Here is a 22,777-nt window from a genome sequence, read left to right as displayed (position 1 = left end):
ATTTAATTTGGAACTATGGTATTTAAAAATGTATGAATCACATGGTGAAAATATTACTTTAATAAATAAACACCCATTTTTCTCTTTAATAGGCTAGATAAACCAAATATTGATATATCAATATTCATTATTATAAAATATGATACAACATAACATTTATAAATATGCCATATTTTTTAATATAAATAAATTTAATATTTGTATTATAAATATTATACATTTTATTTTTATTTTTTTCTTAGTAACTTTACAAACGGCACCTCATAAATGACTGAACCCAAATCAGCAGCTACCTTTTTTTTAACAGGAGAAAATAGAGATTTGTCTGAAGTGAAATGTTTACTACGAGCTCATCTTCTGTTTGTTCTCTCAGCTCTTTCTTTGACCAAGTTGCCAAAACTCTTAACCCTGGAAGAATCCTCTTCTACTTGAGGTGTTCGATAATCGAGACGTCTCCTCTCTCCAGGTCCAGCCCGTTCACCAGAGAGCCGTTTCTAGTCAGCGGCGTGGTCAGACCCTTTAGCCCGGCCTCCTTGTCGTTCCTCTCCCGTTCGTCGTTGAAATTGATTGACGTGGCCCGACGTGGAAGAGTGAGTTCAGGCGCCGAGCTGAATCCCAGCTCCGTGGACAGTTTGCGTTTGATGGATGCGGCTCGCTGGAACTTGTCGTAGATCTCGACGCTCACGCGGCGACGGGTTTCTTTGAACTCCGCAGAGACGTTGGCGGTCCACTCTGCAGCATGCGCTCGGATCTCTCCAACCTGCGTGGAGACGGACCGAGACAGGACAGTGAGATTCACAGGTTTCAACTCAACGAGATCTGTTTTTCAGGGGGGTTGTTGTTTTGTAAATATTTTTATTGATTTTATAGATTTCCAATATGAAAATATGTCCTCCCATTTACAACCTTTCTGTACTGTCTTATGAAAAAGGTCTTCTGTTTATCCATGCATTCACTCACTGCTGCCACATCATTTGCACAAATAAAAACCCCGTACACAACTCTGTGTTCACTCTGACTAAAGCAGGAGAGCAAACGCACATTTAGAAGCTACAGGAAATATGTTTCTCACAGCAGGACTTCAGCATGGAAGATCATTAGGAGCAGGAGTCAAGTATATTCATAAACAGGTTAGGATATACAAAATATATTCATTACTTTATTTGGACAAAATTATTCTTAGATAATGAGCTTTTATTCTGGTCAGTTCTGGCTATTGTGAGCTCCTTTCAGAATGAGTTGTGTTAAGAGTCATTCTGTCACTTTAAAACCAAATGAGCTGCTGCTGGCCTCGCCTCCCAACTCAATGTTTGGCTGCACACAGATCCACAATTATAGAACTGTACATCTTTGAAAAGCGCAAGTGGAGCCTCCTGCTCAACCAACAAGAATGCAGCCAGTGGTTTCTGGATGGTAAGTGCACTACAAAACACTTGTCTCTTCCAGCAGCCATTATACAGCGCATGCTGGAGCTCTGCTTGGGTTCCTAGGTGACAAGCTGTGCTTAGCTTGGGTTGCTAGGTTGACACCGCAGTGCCTGTGGATTGTGACTTAACAATTGGGAGGGTCTTTGAAACGGCTCATTCTCCAGACACCAAACGACATCAACTTATCGCCAAAAAAACGTCTGGGTCTTTTTGCAGCGCTTGGACTGATTTTAGAAGCAGTAGAGACCCAAATGGAAATATAAAAACATCCAAAATGTGAATTTTACTTAATGGGTCCCCTGTAGCTAACAGGAACGGTGGGTCGAGTCGCTGTGCTCGTCTGCCTTGACTCTTCAGAAGATGTTTGTCTGGTGAGGAGCAGGTGAAAGGCTTCCCTCAATCTTCATTTATGCTCAGGAGTGAAATCTAATTATTAAATGGGAACAGCTCCATGTTTCTCAAGAGGGACCTCAGGGTTTTGCTAATGAAGAGCTAAAACCTTCCAGATGTTTCTTCACGCATAAGTCAAATTGATTTCCATAAGATTTGCTATATTTAGCATTGAAGCAGTTCTATAATAGTTTCTTAAACAGGAACATTGCTAAATTACACCCAAATTGTGCATCTGTCCCTGTGGAGAGGATCTTTGTGTTCATGCATTTGGCTGGCAGACAGCAGATTAGATTTGAAAAGAGTCGCATCATTTAAACCAAATTAAGCAGAGGGCAAAAGTTGATGTGGGGATGTGGCACTGTAACACAGACACTTTTATAGTTCATCTGTCACTGCAGAGCAGGAGGTAAACAGACACAGTTACCCAAAAATTTATTAATACTCCCGAAACTTATTCATATTTTATCATGTTGCAACCTCACTGTAAGGTAAAACATTTGAGCCATTTTTAAGTGTGTCTACTGTCTTCTGCTCTTTAAGTCAAATAAATTTAGCAAGTTTCAGATTTTGAACCAAATGTGTGAGTTTGTGAAAGATAAACTTACAGCAGTAAGTTGTGTTAACTCTTACATTAAGAGTTGAATAAACTAGAGTTTTTAGGTTAGCACTTCAATAAACTGAAAGAAGAAAAAGACAGGAGTGGGAACTATTTCCCAGAATGCTTAGCGGCTTGTTTTTGTATCCTGAGATGGAAGTGCGTTACATTAAGACAGCTGTTTACTTTAAAGCTTGAGGATAATGTTGTGTTCACACTAAATGCTTTTGAGCAGAATTCATTGTGATGTTTAATAAAATTAATTATCAGATCTGAAATTTTGTTCATGCAAATCGAGACAAGAATTTCAGTTATTTTAAAGTAAAATAACTAGTTATTTTAACTTCATATTGTGAGTAAAATAATATAGAAATGTGGCTCTTTAACCAGGTGAGGACAGTTTTTTTCTCGCATATGGTTTAAATTGCACTTTAAATTGCATTAAATTCAAACTCACAATTCTATAGTAATGAACTTAAAAAACAATGTTTAGACAACTTGTTTGAGTCAAAACCAAAACAATTTTCTTGTTGACTTAAGTTACACTTTCAAGGCAGCAGGTGGACTTTCATTTCCAAGTTAAACCACCTTCAAATGTTTCAGAGTGCTCAGACACAGGCACACTGTTTACTAATCATGTAGCCTCCAAAGACCATCATTCGTATTGAATTTTGTTCAGTAAAATTAGAGAAAAGGAGGATATTTACATGTGCAGGCCACTTTTTAATTTGTAAAATATATTTTAAAAATATGCATCATTATGGTTCCACTGTGATGCCCTCCTTTGTGTTAGTCTGTCACCTAAAATAGTAATCAAATCCACTGAATATTGTGTCTGTAATGTCACAAAATGAGGAAATTAAGGTTTATGGGGTTTGAATGCTTTTGCAAGGGTATTTACATAAGAGTTGAATACCTCTTCTTTTGTCCTCCTGGAGATGGCTCGGAGCCAGTCTCCTATCATGCTGAGGATAGCAGCGAAGTAGGCGAGTCCCACCAGAATCCAGAACCAAACCAGCGGTTTGTAATAGTCCAGGTACTCTATGTCTGACCCACCTGGACACAAAGAGACACCGATCAAACCTGCTGTCATGACCCAGAGAAAAAAACAAACAAGTTTACAGAGAGTTTGTCTCATTCACCTGCCACAAAGTCTCCAAACCCGATGGTGGTCAAGGTGATGACCACAAAGTAGAGGGACTCCAGTGCAGACCAGCCCTCGATGTGTTTAAAGATGGCCGCCGGCAGCGCCACAAGCAGCAGGCAGCCGAACAGTACAAACAGCAGCGTGGATATGACTCGGATCTTGGTCTGGCTGATGGCCCAGTGCTGCAGGGAAAATGAACCACAGAGGCTTATTTAGCTTCTCATTATTTACAGGCTGAGATCTGTCACATCACCAGTCATAAGGAGGGAAGTTGTTAAAAAATACATCCTTGTTTGTTCGGTAAGGATATTTAGTTCTGCCCTTGTTTTGTCTCTGTGTTTGATTTTCCTTTGATGGTTAGTCAACCAAACTCGATCATTTTTGTTGGGTGTTTTCATACCCGATAATCTAGTCCGGTAGACTCGTTTTGATTAAGAACCAAAGTTGCAACATTTCTTATATTTTCAGCTAGTGCGGTTCGTTTTCACTCCATACTGTGTCAAATGATACAAACCTTTTGAAAAATCTGTTCACCTAGGAAGACATGAGTGCAACTTCCTTCTTTATCAAATGTAAACAAAATGGAGTAGCGTCAGATTTTAGCAGTTCCGCGTAGCGGATAGTGTGACCCATGTTTTTAGGCCTTGAGTCCTCGACGCGGCCGGTTCGACTCCTGGACCCGACGATATCTTCCCCCCCTTTCCTGTCAGCCTACTTTCAAATAAGGGACACTAGAGCCCACAAAAGACCCCCTGGAGGGGTAAAAAAAAAATTCACTTACAAGTAACTTTTTAGTTAGCTATAAGTACTTGTTTTAAGTCAATAATTCCTTCATATTGATTTAAAAAAAAGGACTAGTTCCACTGGTAAATTATCTCACTTATAAAATGGGTGGTGGTACTAGACCACAGACAGATTTCTTTTTTTACTCAATATTAAAACAATCTCATATCTTGCTAAAAAGTTACTTCAGAGTTAGTTTTATCTTATTTCAAGTGTTATAAGATATTTCTGAAATACTTGGTAAGATTTTGTGTTTTTGCAGTGTGATAACCTCTGGAGATTCAGGATCGGTTCTTTCAGTAAATCAAACTGAGCAACAGAATTTCTGTCTCTTCTTAGAAACAATTTTTACCCAGCAATTAACTCACAAATCAAATTAACAGCATCTGTAGTTAATGACCGTAGAGATACAAGATTAAAACGTACATTTCTTCACATTCAACCTAGATGCTAAATTTACTGCTGTCTCTTTAGAGAATTATAAACTATGTCGTGATCTACAACGAGGCTCAGTCTGCAGGGATTTCTGTCCTTTTAAACAATCATTAACTTCTAAGCCATCGATGCTTTTCCCATCAGTTATCCAGAGGCAGTGATAAAACCTTATTCATAGATTTATAGCACATTGTTTGAGTCAAATAAATAAATACAGTTTTGAACTTTTAACAATATGTTTTGGAAATATGATTTAAGATCTGTCCCCATCTGTTTGCAGACTCACCACAAACATTTTCTCCACCCTGGCGATTCCCTTCCCGAAGATGGTGCCAAGCTGATCACCCACACCTGCCAAGAGGAAACCAAACAACGGTATTCCCAGCAGAGCGTAGATGATACAGAATATTCTCCCTCCTTCGGTGTGGGGAGAGATGTTCCCAAATCCTGCAGAGAGCACAATCAGAAACTGTCCCAGTCTGGCATCACAGGTTCATTTTCAAACATCTTATATGCATAACCTGTGACTTAAATGCAAGATTCGACTGCATTGGGGCTTTTTATATGAAACTTTAGTCACTGGTGTCATAATCCTGCAGCTCCTTTAGAGTTTTAGCTTTTTAAAAAAAAAAAATCACACTTTTCTACAACATGAATCCTGATCTGTCTGCTGCGTTCCTTTGTCTTAATTGTTGTGTTTGTTCACGTATGGCCGACAACAAATCTCTAAGTTTGCTACATATCAGATGTGAAATAACGACACAGGTGGACTCCATTTGTTTTTATATGTCAGAATTTAGAGATTGAATGCAAATACACGCCACACTTTTCAGATTTCTGAATGTGTCATTAAATGCACTTTTACATTGGTAACTCACATAAACACACAATAAGATACTTTATTTGTGACTATGACCAATCTAGAAAATGTGGAAAAGTTAGGATCTATAAACTTCAAGGCGTCGTCGATGATCAATAAGTTTAATTTCCTACCGATGGTGGTGATGACAGTTCCAGCAAAGAAGAAAGCGGAGCTCAGGTCCCACAGGCTGTTGTGGTTGGTGTAAGTTCCTGCAGGATTCACCCCGGATCGGACAGCAGACACAACTTGCTGGGGAGGAAAGAGGCTTCATCAGACTCCAAAAATAAACTTTGCAACTTTTATTCTGGTGTAAATAATTAGATGTTCGTGTACAGAAGCTGTGGTTGTGTCTGTCTGTTCATAATCATAAAATATGGAAACACTGAGAATAAAGTTTGAGATGAGACAGAAACTGGGAGTGATCGTGAAAACAAATGGTTTGGGATCCACAGCCGAGGTAGAGATGATAACAGAGACGTTTTCTTTGACTCAGTTTTTGTTTCTCCATGTCTGAGTCTGGAGCTGTCCCTGGTCCTGAAAGCGCTTTAATTCTGCATGTCAAATCTTCAAAATATATGGATCAGTTCAACTAAAGTCTGCTTTTATACCCTGATTTAATGACCAACTTATGTTTAATCTAGAACAACATGTCACATTCTGATCATTTTTCATATTTCAGCTTAGTAATCTACTAAAATCTGCCCCTAAATTCATGAACACAGAAAATCACAACATGGTGAGTCCCAACATTAGGACCATTGTGATTATGATATACCATATATACCATAATTGTGTAGTGAGAGGAAAAAGGCATTTTCAAAAAGGCTCACAGCTGAAAATCTGAAAAGTGTGGCATGCATCTGGTTTATTCCCTAAATAATCAAAGCTTCTGGAGACTCCAAACAACTTGTTGCAGTATTTGTAGGAAAAAGTGTTTCTGCATGCATTTCTTTGATGAAAAGTTAGAATAATCTAGAGCTGGGTGATTCATTTATTTAACTGATTAATCACATTTTCTCTTTAGAGATTTAATTTTTGGTAAATCTGGATTTTCTTTTTCTACCAAAGCACTTCTTGGGTTTCCAGAGTGATGCTAACCCACCAAATAGCTGCCATCTTTATTTTAAATCAGTAAAGTATTTTTTAATTTGAATTTAATTGAATTGACACCCAGGTTTTATTCTTCTATTTATTTTGATTTTGAATTCAGGTCAACTCAGAATAAATTATGGAAGTAAAAGGCAACTTTTAAAAACATTTTCTGCCATTTGCAATTTTTTGAAGAAAAAAAATCTATTAAATTCAGAAGTCAAATTTAGCACTGAAAAATAAGTATTTTTTGCTCAGCCCATACAGAAGAATCATACTTATTTTTTGGTTTAACTTCATGCTTAGTCACTATTTTGCCTTGATCTAAAGCAAAAATCCTAATTTCTCCTTTTAAAAAATGAGGGGAAAGTTAACAGTTTGTGAATATTATTGCAAATCATATCACGTCCTTTAAATCAATTGTTCCTGTGGAAACATAATGTTGAGTTTTGGGTGCATCAGATTAAAAATATAAAAGTGTGAACAAATGCATTGGATTTATTAATACAATTTCTTCTAAAAGTGTCTCAGGAAGCCAGAGGAGTTTTATTTTTCATTCAGCTAAAAGCAGCTGAAGGTTTGACACTTGGTGGTGGATTGATAACAGCATCGGTTCATTCGATTATGTTGCTAGTCTGCCATGTGTGTGTCACTAATGTAATAAAATTGCTCGTTGAAGCAGGAGGATTATTATTCATGTCATAACTCCAGATGAGTCCGTCAGTGAAATCGATCCAAATCAAGGGAACACAATCAAACAGAGACTCCAGCCCAACTGAACACAAAATATCAACATTTGAGTCTGATTGTTGCGTGAATGAATGGATTCAGGAAGGAAAGTTGTAGATTGTAAACAGACAGGCTGGAGATCTAGAAAAGTCAGTAAATTCACTATTGAAGAAGTTAGAAAAACACAGAAATTAGCCGCAGTTGGAGGAAATGTTCCTACTTCATGGTAGTTAACTTTTTTGGATCTTCATGTGTCTTTTTTAAAGGCGACTTTTCATGCAAATTTCACATTTTTGTACTTCCATTTGGGTCTCTACTGCTTTTATAAACAGCCAAAGTGCTTAAGAAAAAAAAAACACCCAGCTGATTTAATGTGTTTCGGTGTCTGGAAAATTAGCCATTTCAAAACGTCACAAATCAGCAGGAACTGACCGTTACCTAGTAACCATGGAAGCCCAGCCCGTTACCTGGCAACCCACGCTAGCTTAAGCACATTTTTCCAGCTGGTTTTCAAGGATTCAAAGATTTCTGTCATACCGCCTTCTCTTGTTTGTCGGACAAAATTTGGACTCAGATTAAGAAATTTAATACACAAATTAAATAAATAAAATAATTTATATGCTATAGATATGTACTGTATATCAAAAAAAAAATCTGTGTGTGTAAATAATTTATGAGATGAAGCTGAATTAGGTGCTCTATTCGCTGTACAATGGCCGCTGAAAAAGACAAGTGTTTTGTGGTTGACTTACTATTCAGAAATCACTTGCTGCATTCTTGTTGGTTCTGCAGGAGGCTCAACTTCTGCTTTTCTAAGATAAACGGTTGTGTAATTTCACATCTGTTTGCAGCCATTTTCATATGTGAGTGAAAACGTTGAGTTGGGGGTGTGGCCAGCAGCAGCTTATATGGATTTAAAGTGACAGAGACCCTAAAACAGCTCAAAACAGGCAAAACTGATCAGACTAAAAATCTTATCTATGATTGATTTTGTGCAAAACATGTGATGAACATGTTTGTTTAACCTCTCCTAACCTGCTCAAAGAAGCATATCACCTTTAAACCAAATGAGTTTTTCTAATTCCAACAAAATAGCTCAGTGACCTTATAAAATGGTAAAATCAATTAAAAATCTGGAAAACATAAACAATTAAATTCTTTAATATCTTGGTATGAGGTCATAGTTATCATGAATCACTAAATCACGGTGTCATGACAGGATTTCAGGTGTGTGTTTGTGTGTTTTGGCTCAGTGACGACTCACCTGGACCAGCTCCTCCAGCTGGCTCTGGTTGACGCAGGAGTGCTGGGACAGGAAGTCCAGTTTCTGGGACAGGATGGCCAAACGCTGGGCACTGAAAGAGGGAGAGACGGAGTTTGTTCTTCCTGTTTTGGAAAGAAGACCCTGTTCTGTTGGAAAATTAATGAATAACTAAGTCTTTTCTAGATGGACCAAAGCCAGATTTAGCTCAAGAGAGAATCACAATTACAATGCAACACCTTGACGACTTTTAAAACATCATAAAACCATAAAGTTCAAACCATTTCATAGCCATGTGATGTGATTGAAGGACAAAAAGTAGTGAAGTGGAAACAAAATGACACAGGATTTAAATACTGCTATTATTTTATTATTATTATTATTACAAATCTGTAGATTTTCTTATCTTGAAATAATTTTGCTTATATAATTTATTTGTATGTTCTTTAGCACAGAATACTGAACATGCATGTGAATACCATAAAATTGCTTTAATTACAAATTTCTGAAAGTTATTGAGTTAATATGTAGTATATTTAATTAAATTGAGATAAGGTGCTGAATTAAATAAGTATTCACAGAACAGTAGTTGTAAATTATGTTGTTCTTGTTTATGTATCCATGTGTTTTATCTTATTCTACTGTTTTCTTGTTTTCTATTTGAAATAAATAACTAAATTTAAAAAAATGAAATGAAATATTTCACAATTAAAAATCTGAAAAGTGTGTCACACATTTGCCTTCATCTCCCGTCCCTCTGATACCACTAAATAAGAATAAATAAATAAATAAAAACAAGTCACTTTATGGCTAAGTAAAGTCCACCTGTGTGTTTTTTATTCTTATTGAAGCCAATTATCTGAGAAACAGCCAATCGGCATTTGGTCACTTTGGAGTTCAGGGAAACATGGTGCTGGCAGCATTATGCTGTGGGAATGCTTTCCTTCCATATAAAATGGAGGAAGCTAATAACCTGTTAGACGCTTCAAAATATTTGAGGTTGTGAAGAATTCCCTCCCTAGACTCCCAAAGCTAGTAGAACAAAACTAAATCATAGAAGTGGTGAGGGTTCTTGATTTGAAGCGGTCCTGAGTTTTTCAGGCTCAGAGATAAAATAATGAAGTAGTAGTGAAATGAAAACAGACGCCCACCTCTCATGGGGCTGCTCCAGCCATCTGAAGACGGCGGCTCCTATCACCAGGTACAGAACCACCAAAAGAAAGATGGCGGTCACCGTCTTCCACTTCATCACTGTGGCCACGACCTGCAACACTTCGGCTGGTCAGTCAGACCTCAGCAACTCGTTAAAATGACTTCAATCTGGATTGTTTTTGCTTTCTTTCGGTTGATTTCTCACCTCACTTTCCTCCCGAGGAGTCAGTGTGATTGGCTTGGTGGAGAAGGAGAGGCGGGGCTTCGTGTTGTGAGTGGCTGATTTTGGGTCCAATAAGTCTGGAGCTGCCACTGCGGAAAAAACTGGATTATTATTTAAATTCTTTACATGTTCCCCCTCATTTTGCACCATCCATTTCCTCTCTTACTCACAAATATTGGTTTATTTGCCTTGATAAAATTCATTTATAGATATCGACCATATTGAGTTGACATTGTCTAGTTGTTATGTGAATAAATGCGTCCAGGAAGGAAAGTTGTTGATTAAAAATATAAAGATTGGAGTTCAGGAAAAGTCAGTAGTTTCACTACACTGTAAAACAGTGTAGTTTCAAGTTAAACTGAATGTTTTAACTTGAAACTGAAAGTCCACCTTCTGCCATGACAATGTAACTAAAGTCAGCAAGAAAATTGTTTTGGTTTTAACTCAGAAATTAAAGTTCATGAAGTTGATTTAAAAGCAAGAGACAAGTTGTCTAAACATTGTTTTTTAAGTTCATTAATATTGAATTGTGAGTTTTAACTTAATGCTGCAATTTAAACCAAATTATTTCACAATATGCAAGAAAAAAACTGCCTTCACCTGGTTAGAGAGCCACATTTCTCTGTTATTTTACTCAATAAAATAACTACTTATTTTACTTTAGAATAATTTAAATTCTTGTTTCAAATTGCATGAACAAAATTTCTGATCTGATAATTAATTTTATTAAACACCAGAATGAATTCTGTTCAGAAACATTTAGTGTGAACAAGAACTTTAAAATAAACATTTATCTTAATAAAACACAAGAGTCAGATTTCAGGATACAAAAACAGCCGCTAAGCATTCTGGGAAATAGTTCCCACTCCTGTCTTTTTCTTCTCTCAGTTTTTTGAAGTGTTAACCTAAAAACTCTAATTTATTCAACTCTTAATATAAAGTTAACACAACTTACTGTTTATCTTTCACAAATTCACACATTCAGGTTCAAAATCTCAACAGTTTAAAAACACCCAGCTGTTTTTGTGGCAGTAAGTTAATGCTAAAAAATGTCCTGTTAACGTCCGCCAACATGAAGAGAGAGGATGCGATTTAGGAAAATCCAAAGTTGCTTATTTGAAGAAAAAAAAAAGACTGAAGCAAAACACTTTCATTTAAACATTATGCCTTTTATGTTATTACTCCCAGAGGTCAGTAGTAACTAGTTACATTTACTTGAGTAACTTTTTGGTAAAAATTTCATTTTAGGAGTATTTTTACTATGTTATGCTTGTTACTTTTGCTTCAGTAACTTTATCAAGAAGTATTTTTACTCTTACTTGAATAAAATCTCTGGATTTTCTGCCCACTGAATGAAGAACGTTTTGTTTTAACCAGAAACTCACCAGACACAGTCACACACTAGCAGGCTTTCTTAAAGTTTTATATGTTTCAGATTGAAAGAAATTAATTTGGAAAAATGTTTATTTTGCCTGCTTTTGTCATATTGCAGTCAAGTTATTTATAAGAATTATTTTCGTTTTGGTCTTTAAAATACCAAAATTTCCACACAACTTTACATTTTATCCGTCTGATGTTGTCATTTTAAATATTAAATAATTGATGTTTTAATCAGTTACTCAGAACTTGAATCACCTTTTTAATTTTTTGTACTCTTATTTGAGTAATTTATTTCTACTTTTACTTGAGTAAAAATAAATTGTAGTAGTGCGACTCTTACTGGAGTACAATTATTAGATACTCTACACACCTCTGATTACTTATGTACACATTTACCACCAGGTAATCTTTCTTGGTTATCACTAATAGAGAAATTAATAACAAAACTATCAAGTTTCTTGGCTATTTGACTTGTAGCCGATCACATGAAGCGTTTCCTGTTTTAGCCAAGCTAACAGAAGCTTCCTATTGGATAATTACTAAATGGGCGACAATCTTTCAGCTGCTAACAAGATATTTAACTGATGCAATGAGTCTCATTTCTAAAACAACCTTGCCGACAGTCTCGTCCTGTGGTCCTGGAAAAGATGTCAATCTGTTTAAGAAAGGTCAAAGGTGAAATCACTGGCATGTCACAGCAAATGCAAGCTGTAATCAAAGCTAAAGGCAGAGTATTACTTTCTACTTTGGGATTCTACAGGGATCCATGCTAGGACTACTTACTGTTCATTGGTAAATTTACAAACACTTTCCTGCGAGAGCACACCAACATGGTTGAGAAATATATATTCATTAAAAAATAATTTCTTTATGCTCTTAGGTCTGTCATGTTAGTACTATTTGTAGCAATGCTCCTATGATTGCATTGATTTAGAGTGTGTGAACTTGCACAGCTTATCATGGTTTAAACTGAACATATTTTTACTAAATATGAAAAAAATCCAGTTTTATTATCTTCAGTAGGAAAGGTTACACTCCAGAGATTTATCTTAGCATTTCACTGATTTAGGTGGAACTTCAGGAGTTTTTATTGTTAATGAGAATCTGAGCTGGAGAAAATAAATTTTTATTAGCAATAAATTTATATATATATATTTTACTATTATAAGTTGAGTATCATTCTCTTGTTACTAAAAACCTTCTTGTCTTAACTTTGTTTTATGAATTAGTTTAGTTTATCCTTGTTCACATTGTGATTTGGTTTGGACTTGCACTTTTCTTTCAGCTCTTCATAAACTTTTAGTTCTTCAGAAACACTTTCTGCATCTATTTCAAAGGTCAAGGTCGTTTCAAAATGAACTTATATGAGCAAAAGAAAGAAATAGTTCTTATACAACTCATAGTCTTTTAAAGCAGTTTCTCACAAGTAGAGAATAATTTTATGCTGTAGGTTGCAGGTTAAGAATTATTCATTTGAGGAATTTTACCAAACGATTATCTCTGAGCTGAAACTGCTTTTCAATAATTTTGGGGGGTTATTGATATATAAAACAATGTTTTCTAAACTTGGTGTAACATTGAGATACATTTCAGAACTTTGTCTTTATAACTGCCAGTTATTACGATGTATTTACTGTTTGAGCTGTCTACTTCATCACTTTAACCTATCAGCCATTTTTTGTCCTGTCGTGCATTTTAATATGCTAAAAAAACCTAAATGCACTGGATTAATCGTAACATTTAGTATGAACATGGTATAAAATATAACAGGTATTTGAGCTTCTTTAGAATAAAATTTAAAGACTCTTTTATATTCTGGGAAAACCCTTTAAAGTTTTTGCATTTGTGTTCACGTTAAAAATACATATATAACAAACTGATACCTTCCACATTAGATTGGTTAAAAAAAGATAAAATATTGTATTTGCTCCTCTTCTGCTCTTATCTGTGAGAAATGTATTGACTTTTTTATGCTAATAAACAAATCACATTTAAAAACTTACCTGACTTAGGAAATAAATGACTCAAATATATTTTTTCTATACTTAAATTGTTAAAGAAACCCGCAGCACTAAGTTATCCTCTAAAAATGTTTATGTAAAGTTTCAGGTGAGCGTTTTGAGGTGAAACAACGTTTCTAACTGAACGCACCACTTCACGTCAATATAAAATGTTTCCTGGAGCTCAAACCCTCAGTCAGGATAAAATAAAATCTCCCCTCACTTGTCGTGGTTGGCTATCCGATGCCCTCCGCTCTCCTCTTCTCCTCACCAGAAGCTTTCAATGCGTTGCGGGGAATCTTTCCTCCGCTGCGTGTCTCCTCTGCGCGGTGCTGAGGAGGGCGGACGGACCGGCGCTCCGTCTTCCCTCTGCTTCCCTTCGTGGCTGTCAGCGCTGATAGGACACTGGTCGGTGCTGGTTGGGGTATTTTTCAGTAGACAGTTTCTCGGGTCTCTCTGTCTCTTGTGGTTTCTGCCAGCTCTCCAGTTGGAGACGCGCTCCGTGTGCGCTCAGGGTTTTGAGCGCACCGGTGACTTGTTACCGAGAGGAGGAGGAAGAGGAGAGGAGGTCCGCGGTATGGAGAGGTGGTCCCCAAACGTGGACAGGCCCTCAACACCCATTAGTTTCCGACCGTGGAGCAAAAAGTGTGTATGAACTATAGGGGCGCCGCCTTAGAGGGGGCGCCAAAATAATTTCTGTTTGTGCCAGAGGGCTAGGACTAGGGTTGTAGTCAGAGGTGGGTAGAGTAACCAAATATTGTACTCAAGAGTAGCACTACTTCAACACATTTTTACTCAAGTAGCCATCCAAGAAATTACTCAAGTAAAAAAAGTACTTTATCTACACAAGTACTCAGTAACTGATCAAATTATCAATCATTTAATATTTATAAAATACATAATCAGACAGACCAAAATATAAAATTAAGTGGAAATGTCGGAATTTTAAGGATAAAAATTACAATAAGTTATATAAGTAACAAAAAATAAAATCAGCCAAAATAATTGTTTTCCAAATCAATTTCTTTCAATATAAAACTTTACCAAAAACTGCAGGTGTGTGTCTGAGTCTGGTAAAGTTTAGTTTATTTTAAACATCAGATATAATTTGTCAACATCAAAACAAGAGTGTATTTAATGTACATAGGGACAGCAGAGGTTAGAGTCTCTAATGTTTAACCAGAGCAGGTGCAGTAAACCAGCTGCTGGTGGAAGCACAGCTACGTTATTATCACACTCAACCTGACACATCCTATTTGCTTCAGGATATTTACTCATATCACTATGGTCACACAGTCAGTCCTGACTTTCTTTACAGACTTCTCATGAATGATGGGAGAAGAGAAACGAAAGAAATTCTTCAAGAGTTTACAGCACACTTTTGATTAATTGTCAATTAATTGCTTATTAAATCAAACTTAATTCCAGTAGATTAACATTCAACATCCGCTTAGATCTGCTTTCAGTGTTGTAGTTTGGCCGCCAACCAGCAGAGGGCGCCGCTGGTCATCCTGAAGCGGAGCCGTCCGGGGAAAACTATTTATTTATTTTTGATTTATTTTGGGAGATGTCGTGAGTTAAAGTGCTTCATAGAGCACATTTTTAATTAAACTCCTTCAAGAGCACAAACAGTACTACTGTACATCACCCCTCTGATCAAGTGTTTCACATATTTTATTCTTTCCATCTTTTATTTTTCTGTTCACCTAAGAGGTTCCTGTTGTATTTTACATGTCTTAAGTTTACCAATGTGAGAAAACCACACTTTTCTGTGTATTCAGTCAGTATTCAATACAGCTGGCACAAAATTTGTTAAAATTTAAATATATTTACTATATTCTGAAAAATGTAGCCCTTCACGTTATAGAAAAACAGTCCGTTTTCTTGGTACAAGATTCATGTCTTTAAGAAAATCGCAGCATCTGTCGATTGATAAGATCAGTCAACTTTAAATTAACTGTTTAATTGATAACTTGCATCCCTAACATGAGGAATGTGAGTGAAAAACTGTAAGGAATATGTTGATTGATCGTATTTTAATGGAAAACCTTCCTTGCTGCTCTGCATAAGTCTGCAGTCAAATCTGAAACGTTTCTTAGGTTGATTGCACAGGTTAGGCTTTACTTCACAAGCTAATTGAGACTGAAAAGGGCTGAAAACTGTGGATTAAATGTGCTGTTACTTAAAGTATTAAGTATTTTCTGGTGCTGTTTGTGGTTCATCCTTAAAACATCCATGTTCAAAATGTTCCTCAGCCTCCAAAGACTTAAACATTCATGCCTCTGGCTCCATTTGTTTTTCCATCTTTCTTCTTCTCTCACTCCTCCTCCTTCTTCTCCCAGATCCAAATGAGAAATTAATAGCTGCTTAATTGTTGGTGTTTCCACCTCAGAACCCTGACAATTAAAGGTTAATTATGTGCCCACTCCTTTTGCTAAACATAGAAGCTGCCTGTGTGACTTTAAATGTGTGGATTCCTGGCTCGCTCGCTCGCTGTAACATCCATTCTGACTTACAGATCTGAATGCAAGCTGTAAATAAACATGCAGTTTGTGGAATGAGCCTAATTCATGTTTCAGCTCAAATGTTAATTTGATCAATTTGTTGAATGTACATTAGCAAACACCAATTTGCAGTGGTAGTTTTTCCATTTAATATATATATACAGTATATAGAATCAAACTATCAAAGTTTGGGATGATGATTTAAAACCCAAACAAACTTTGAACTTAACTTTCCCCCTAAAGTGCCCATTTCTAGGTATTCATGAGATTTGTTCACTGAGGCCTTCAGAGGATCTGATCTATACCTAAATTAAATTACACTCTTTTTAGGTTCCTTCTAAAGTTAATTAATTCAAATCTCAAAAATACTTTATTGATCCCAAAGGAAAATTAAAGGTTGTAGCTCATTAATTCAAATTTTTCAGAGTTATTGAAGATGGTGATGGCTGTTGGCAGGAAAGATCTCCTGTAGCAGTCTGTATTACAGTGAATCTGAAGAAGCCTCTGACTGAAGACGCTCTGTTTTGGGTGAGTGTTTGTGTGAGTGTTTACATGTATGAATGCATTCATCCAGGTGTATATTTGTTCGACACAATGATTGAGACATTTCTCGAATGAATCAATAAAATGAATCAAATTATCAGGTTGAGTCTTTTTGGGTTCCTGGTTCTGGTTCTGATGCTGCTGCCCAACAGATAAGAGGAGAAGAGACGACACTCTCAACAACAGACTTATACTTATAAGTTCTTATATTTAACTGCATCATCTTACTGCAAACCTTGAAGGATCTTAGCTTACCCAGTCTGCTCCGTTCCTGCTTATAGACACAACCATTAAGAAACCGTTCCAGTTTTTGTGCTGTCTAAAAATTGGTGCGATGTGAAATGCAGTTTATGTGGATCATAATGGATGGAACATAAATGCCCACCACACTTTTCAGACGGTGTGAAAGCCTTTTATCATTTACTTTTGCTCACTACTTTTTCTTAGTCTATCACAGGAAGTCATCATAAAATACAGAGCGTAACATGACAGTTTTAAAAAACTGTATTTCTTAAAATGTCTCAAAACTTATAAATTCATAACAGAAAGTCCAGATTGATCTTACATAATCATTAGTTTGTGTTTCTGCCTCATAAATTCTCTGTCTGTGATGCGTTTCTGCCCCTGATCTCTCAGTCTGCTGAGCTTTGTTTAGTTCATTTATTAGCCTCCATGTTTACACAGGAAACACTCGTCACCCCCACCGTGCTTCTGCTGATCCATTTATTCCTTTATGGTTTTATTTATGATGTCCATTTCTTACCCTCCGTTTCTTTCTCTCTTTGTTTTGCTCTTCCATTGATTCAGCTCCACATCATTCGCACTTAATCTCTAACCAATCACATTTAAATTATTTCTTGGATTCATTAAAAACAATTTTGCGAGCTCTTTAACAAATGCACCATGGAAATGTTTCCAGTGTTTCTTTTTCTGAGAACTGTTGACCAGTCTGAAGAAATGTTATTGCAGTTGGGATTAACATGCCTGTGTGTCTGCATATCTGTGAGCTGCAGCACATCCTTTACAAACGGGCTGCTTAATGACCGCAGTTTGTCTGCAGAGCAATAATCAGTGATGCTGATTCTTAGTTATGGTCAATTTATGCTGCAGGTACTAAAGATAGAACTCTCATTTAACTTGTTTTTCTGCAATTTGTTATCAGTGATAGGTAGTCTGTCTGAAGGGTAAAAAAAATACACGGAGCAAATATTTTCCTGCTATTCAATGAAGTGCCTCCACTATAGAAGTGCTTCTGAATGTCTCCACTATATGGGGCGTTTGTTAGCTTAGCAATTTGTAAGTCACAGAATCTGAGCTAATAAAGGAACTTTTAATTATAATGTTAATAGAAAAACCAAAAGCAAACAATTTTTAATCATGTGCAGCTTTATTTATGTTCATTCATCAAACATTTTTGTCAAGTTTGTACCAAATTGAAGCTCTTTTTCCAGCTATTCTAAAATTAAACTGAAGCCAAATGTTCTACCAAATTAGCTTCCAGTAAGAGTTTTTTTTGGCATTGCTCTGGAAAATATTAATAGACCACTTAAGATTATCAGTTTCTCTGGTTTTAGTGTTTATATGTATATATTTGAATAAAATGAACATTATTCTTTTATTCTATGAAAAATTGACGACGTGTCTCTGAAATTAGAAGCAAAAATTTAGCATTTATTTGCAGAAATGAGAAATGGTCAGAATAACAAAATGATGCAGAGCTTTCAGACCTCAAATAGTGCAAATAAAACAAGTTGATATTCATTTAGAAACAATAATATTAATGTTTTAACTCAGGAAGAGAACAGAAATCAATATTTGGTGGAATAACCAGGAGATTCAGCGCAGTGGACTCTTCATTTTTTCCAAAGCTGTAAATGGATTTAAATATTTTCAGACTTTTAATGGTGAGTACAGAACATTTTGTTCTGCATTTTGTTTGCTGGTTTTATCACCCAAACTTCTCGCTTTATGCCTCCCCACAACATGTATGCTGGATTAAGGTCAAGACTTTGACTATTCCTTTCCAAAAGGTTAAGTTGATTCTTCTTTACTCATTTTGCGTTAGGATGCTTTGTGTTATCAGCTTGTTGTCTTGCTGCTTGACCCACTTTGTTTTGTGGTTCAGTTCACAGACAGATGTGCTGAGATTCTTCTTTAGTTCTCTGGAATAATTTACAGATCATTGTTCTGTCAGAGATGAACAACAATAAAAAAATATCCTTGTGTTCAGGAACAAACTGTGAGAATTTTAAAAAATCAATAATAAAAAATACATTACTGTGTTTTTTAGTATTTTTGGAATTATGAAAAAGTGAACAGAAATAAATATGCAGTAAGAGATTAAGAACATCACACATTTTGCATTTAATGTAAAATATGAAGAATATATGGGGTGCTAAATGTGCCAAAAATATGTGCACGTGTGCATACATGCATTCTATATACAAGTTAACATTTTTGGATGTAATTATCAATGACGATAAAAGTACCTTTGACTACTACACTCCCTACGAAAATTACTAACTTCATTAAATATTTACTATTTTCAGTTATATTTTCAAAGGTGCCAGATTCTTGCTGCTTCATCCTAATGTGCAGTTTGAAAACATGAAAATTGATGCAGAAACAGATGCACAGTTATACAACCACACATCTTTGAAAAGCAGAAGTAGAACCTCCTGCCCAACCAGCTAGAATAGTTTCTGGATGGAAAGTCAACATGACATTTGTCTCTTCCAGCAGCCATTGTACAGCGGAAACAGCAGTAAAACCAGCTGACCAAATGTGCTGGAGTTTTGCTGTGGTTGCCAAGTAACGGCCCAGTACCCGTTGATCGTGACTTTACTTTCTGGAGGTTTTTGAAACAGCTCATTTTCCAGATACCAAAAAAAAATTATTTATTGGCAAAAAACATCTGAGTAGTTTTTTAAAAAAATGTTTGGTTTGTTTTTAGAAGCAGTTCAGACCCAAATAGATAAATAAAAAGGTCCCCTTCAAGAACATAAAGACTTTCCTTTTAGAAATGCTCAAAGGTTTGGGAAAATTAACATTTTCTTTACAAGGCTAATTTTAGGCTCTTTTTGAATGTCATAGCACATACATTAAATGTGCCAAAATTATTTGCAAATGTCTAGACATGCACTATACATGGAAGCTGAGTCGTATTTCTTTGAAACTGTCAGAGTTTTACATTTAGGAGTCAAAATAAACTCATGGGGATCCAGACATACATTCGGGTTACATTCCTGCCAAAAAGCAGCTGTTATTTCCTAAAACAAATGGGATTTCCAAAACAAAAGATCATATGTGTTTTTTAAACTTTATCAATTCCAGGTAGGAAGAAATCTCTGACCTTTGTATATATATTTAATAACATGCATGAAAACCTTTTGACACTTTTGTAGCCCCATATAAGCTTGTAAGCCGCTAAATTACTTCCAGACTGTCTGAAGCATATTTTACAAGTGTTTCCATCTGACCATGTCGGTATTTTTGTGCAAATCTTTCTAGTTGACCTTTCCATACGTTTATGTATGGGAATGTGACTATGTTGCAGTTTACAGCTGCCCACTGACTTCATGGAAACAGAACTTTTTATCCAGTTCAAAACATTTAGTCCACAAGTCACTTACGCACATACAAGTCATGTTCATGTGTGGCTGCAATTAAGAAATCTTCCAGTTAATTTGCCCTGACTGAACCCTGCATGTCCTGAGAACATTTTCTGACACAAGTCTCCAATTAGGCGCTCATGACGTAAAACTGTCCTCTGTCTGTGTTTAGACCTGAGTGTGTTTAGACTATATGTACAGAAAAATATCCTCCTTGTGTGAATCTCACCAAGAATTGAGTACAATTTCTACATGTGACACGTAGGAAAGATTTCCTACAAAAGTAAAACACACCTTCGCGTTTTATAACAGGATTTTCACATAAGAAAACGTTTCACATGTGGAATGTTTTACACATTTTGCAAATTACTACACAACACAATAGTCAGCTATAAAATGCATGTTCATATTTTAAAGACAAAATAAAATATGCAAATGTCATCACATCATATTTTTCAAACTCATCATTTAATTTAATCTTCTTGCTGTTTCTGCACTGAAAAAATACAAAAATATTTTGGTCTAGTTTCTAGTGCAAATAACTTAGTACACTTGAAATCAGACAAAACTAACTCAGAAGTGACTTTGCAGCAAGATATAACAGCTTGTAAATTAAGTAAATAATTCCTTAATATGGATGAAAAAATACTAGATTATTGGTAGATTAATTTACCTTCCAATAGAGCAAGTACTTTTTCATCAAAATTAAGGAATTATTGACTAAAACAAGCTCCTGTATGTTGCTGAAAAGTTACTTCTAAGTTAGTTTTGTCTAATTTCAAATGTACTAAGTTATTTTCACTAGAAAATAGACAGAAATGCTTGGTGAGATTTTGCATTTTTGCAGTGCAGAAGCATCAAGGAAATTAAATTATTAACAATTTAACTGATGAGTTTGACAAATATGATATTAAATAGTGATGTTTGGATATTTTATTAGAAACTCAACCAATTTTGCATTTTTGCAGTTTGCATTTTGCCAACTGATCACCAAACCTGATCCTAAACCCATTTCACATAAATCTAAACTATTAAATTTTGTAAGAGGAATAATCACGAAGACCGTTTTCAGACAGCCAGAGCTTTGAGTTGCGTCCGTTCGAAGAGTTTGAGGCCCACACACTGAATGCAGATTGGGACGGCATGTACCAATTACTGCAGTGAGCATACACTGAAATGACACCGAGGTCGAGAGGTCAAAAATAGACTCACACAGTTTTCACTGTTAGGGGCCACCAAACAGAGGAGCCTAATCCCTGTTATGTAATGGAGGGATGTCCTCAGTTTGGGACATGTGTGAGCGTCACGGCTGTGTGAGCACGCTTAAGAAAACAAAGACGTGCAGTTGTGTGACACTGTGCAGAAAGGTCAGTGTCACTAAACAGTCCTTTGGGGAAAATTATTGTTTTTCTTTTCTTTTGTGTACTTTTGGTGATTGTTTAACTTCATATACTGTACAAGTCGTCAAACATATAAAACGCCTTTCAACCCCATTAAATCTCTTCGTTTCTTTATATAATCAACACAGAGTGAATTAATATAAGGCAGAAGACAAGCAAGAAATGATTTTCAAACATTTTTACAAATAAAAATCTGAAATGTGAAGCTGTATTTGTCACTTTGAGGCAATACTTTGACGAAACACCTTTTGTTTCATCAATCAAAAGTATGATGTACTTTTGGTGGATTACCAAAGTACATCATACTTTTACACCAAAACACATCACTTATGAAAAGTATGCATCATATTCACAATTTTGCAATGTGTTGTGTTGGTCAATCCCAATAAAATGCATTTAAAACTTGTCGTTGTAATATGATAATATGGAGGAAAATTTAAGGGACGTGAATACCTTTGCAAAGCTATCCAATTTGTGCAACTGTTCTGAAAATAGTAAATCTGATGTGCAGTAAAATATGAACAGCTAAAGAACAAATTTGTGAAATTTGAGTAATTAATTGTTCTGTTTTTTGTAATTTTCCCTCTCTATGCTGTGGATACAACTCCAGGCATAAAACATGGAGTTAATACTGTTGGAGGACGTAAAAGAATACAGATATCTTACTCTCGTACCCATACTTGACAGTAAATCATGTGAATAATTGCAGAGTAATCTCGTTTCCTGTTGGCGGCCGTCGGTGGGATGCTTGCGCACCGACCAGCTGTGAAATAACGAGTCAACATGGCGCTGCAGTCACGAACGCTTGACCTCCTGTGTAACGCTTTTCTTTTCATCCTACAACTGGAAGGTCTCACACATTCTTCCTTGACTTTTAATAATGTGTGTACAGCCACATTTAATATGAGGTAATATGATAATTACTGAAAACTTGGTCTCTCATTGTTAATTTCCTTAAAATGTGCATCCTTACATCATATAATGATTTTCTTTTATTACATCTGAAGTCAAAAACTCTGGAAATCTTATGCCAACCTGCACGGAAAAATACTTTTTGTGTATTAATTGCTGTACTATTGCGTGGGAGAAGAAGATTCTTCTGTAAATTTAAAGTAAAGATAGTTAGCCATCTGTCAGAAAACAAACTTTCTGAATCAACACAAGGTGGGCTCTAGTTATTTTTGGAAAGCTCTATTATATATTTTATGTAAGGTCAAGCAAGGAGGCCACACTTTAAATAGGT

At 35.9% G+C, this 22,777-nt stretch overlaps 1 protein-coding gene across 1 annotated transcript; it reads right to left on the bottom strand.

The window, feature by feature from the left end:
* Positions 1-247: 247 nt before the first annotated feature.
* On the bottom strand, positions 248-14,097 carry LOC114142707 (potassium channel subfamily K member 2-like). Its single transcript, XM_028014107.1, has 10 exons — positions 14,019-14,097; positions 13,748-13,891; positions 10,079-10,185; positions 9,873-9,985; positions 8,725-8,815; positions 5,774-5,891; positions 5,067-5,227; positions 3,558-3,744; positions 3,332-3,471; positions 248-760 (listed from the first exon to the last, which is right to left on the bottom strand). Exons 1-10 carry the CDS (start codon positions 14,095-14,097, stop codon positions 425-427), a joined length of 1,476 nt encoding a protein of 491 aa, XP_027869908.1. The 3' UTR covers positions 248-424.
* Positions 14,098-22,777: the final 8,680 nt, after the last annotated feature.

The sequence above is a fragment of the Xiphophorus couchianus genome, chromosome 4, assembly GCF_001444195.1.
Source record: "Xiphophorus couchianus chromosome 4, X_couchianus-1.0, whole genome shotgun sequence".
Taxonomy (NCBI): domain Eukaryota; kingdom Metazoa; phylum Chordata; class Actinopteri; order Cyprinodontiformes; family Poeciliidae; genus Xiphophorus; species Xiphophorus couchianus.
This window is presented reverse-complemented; position numbering and strand designations above follow the sequence as displayed.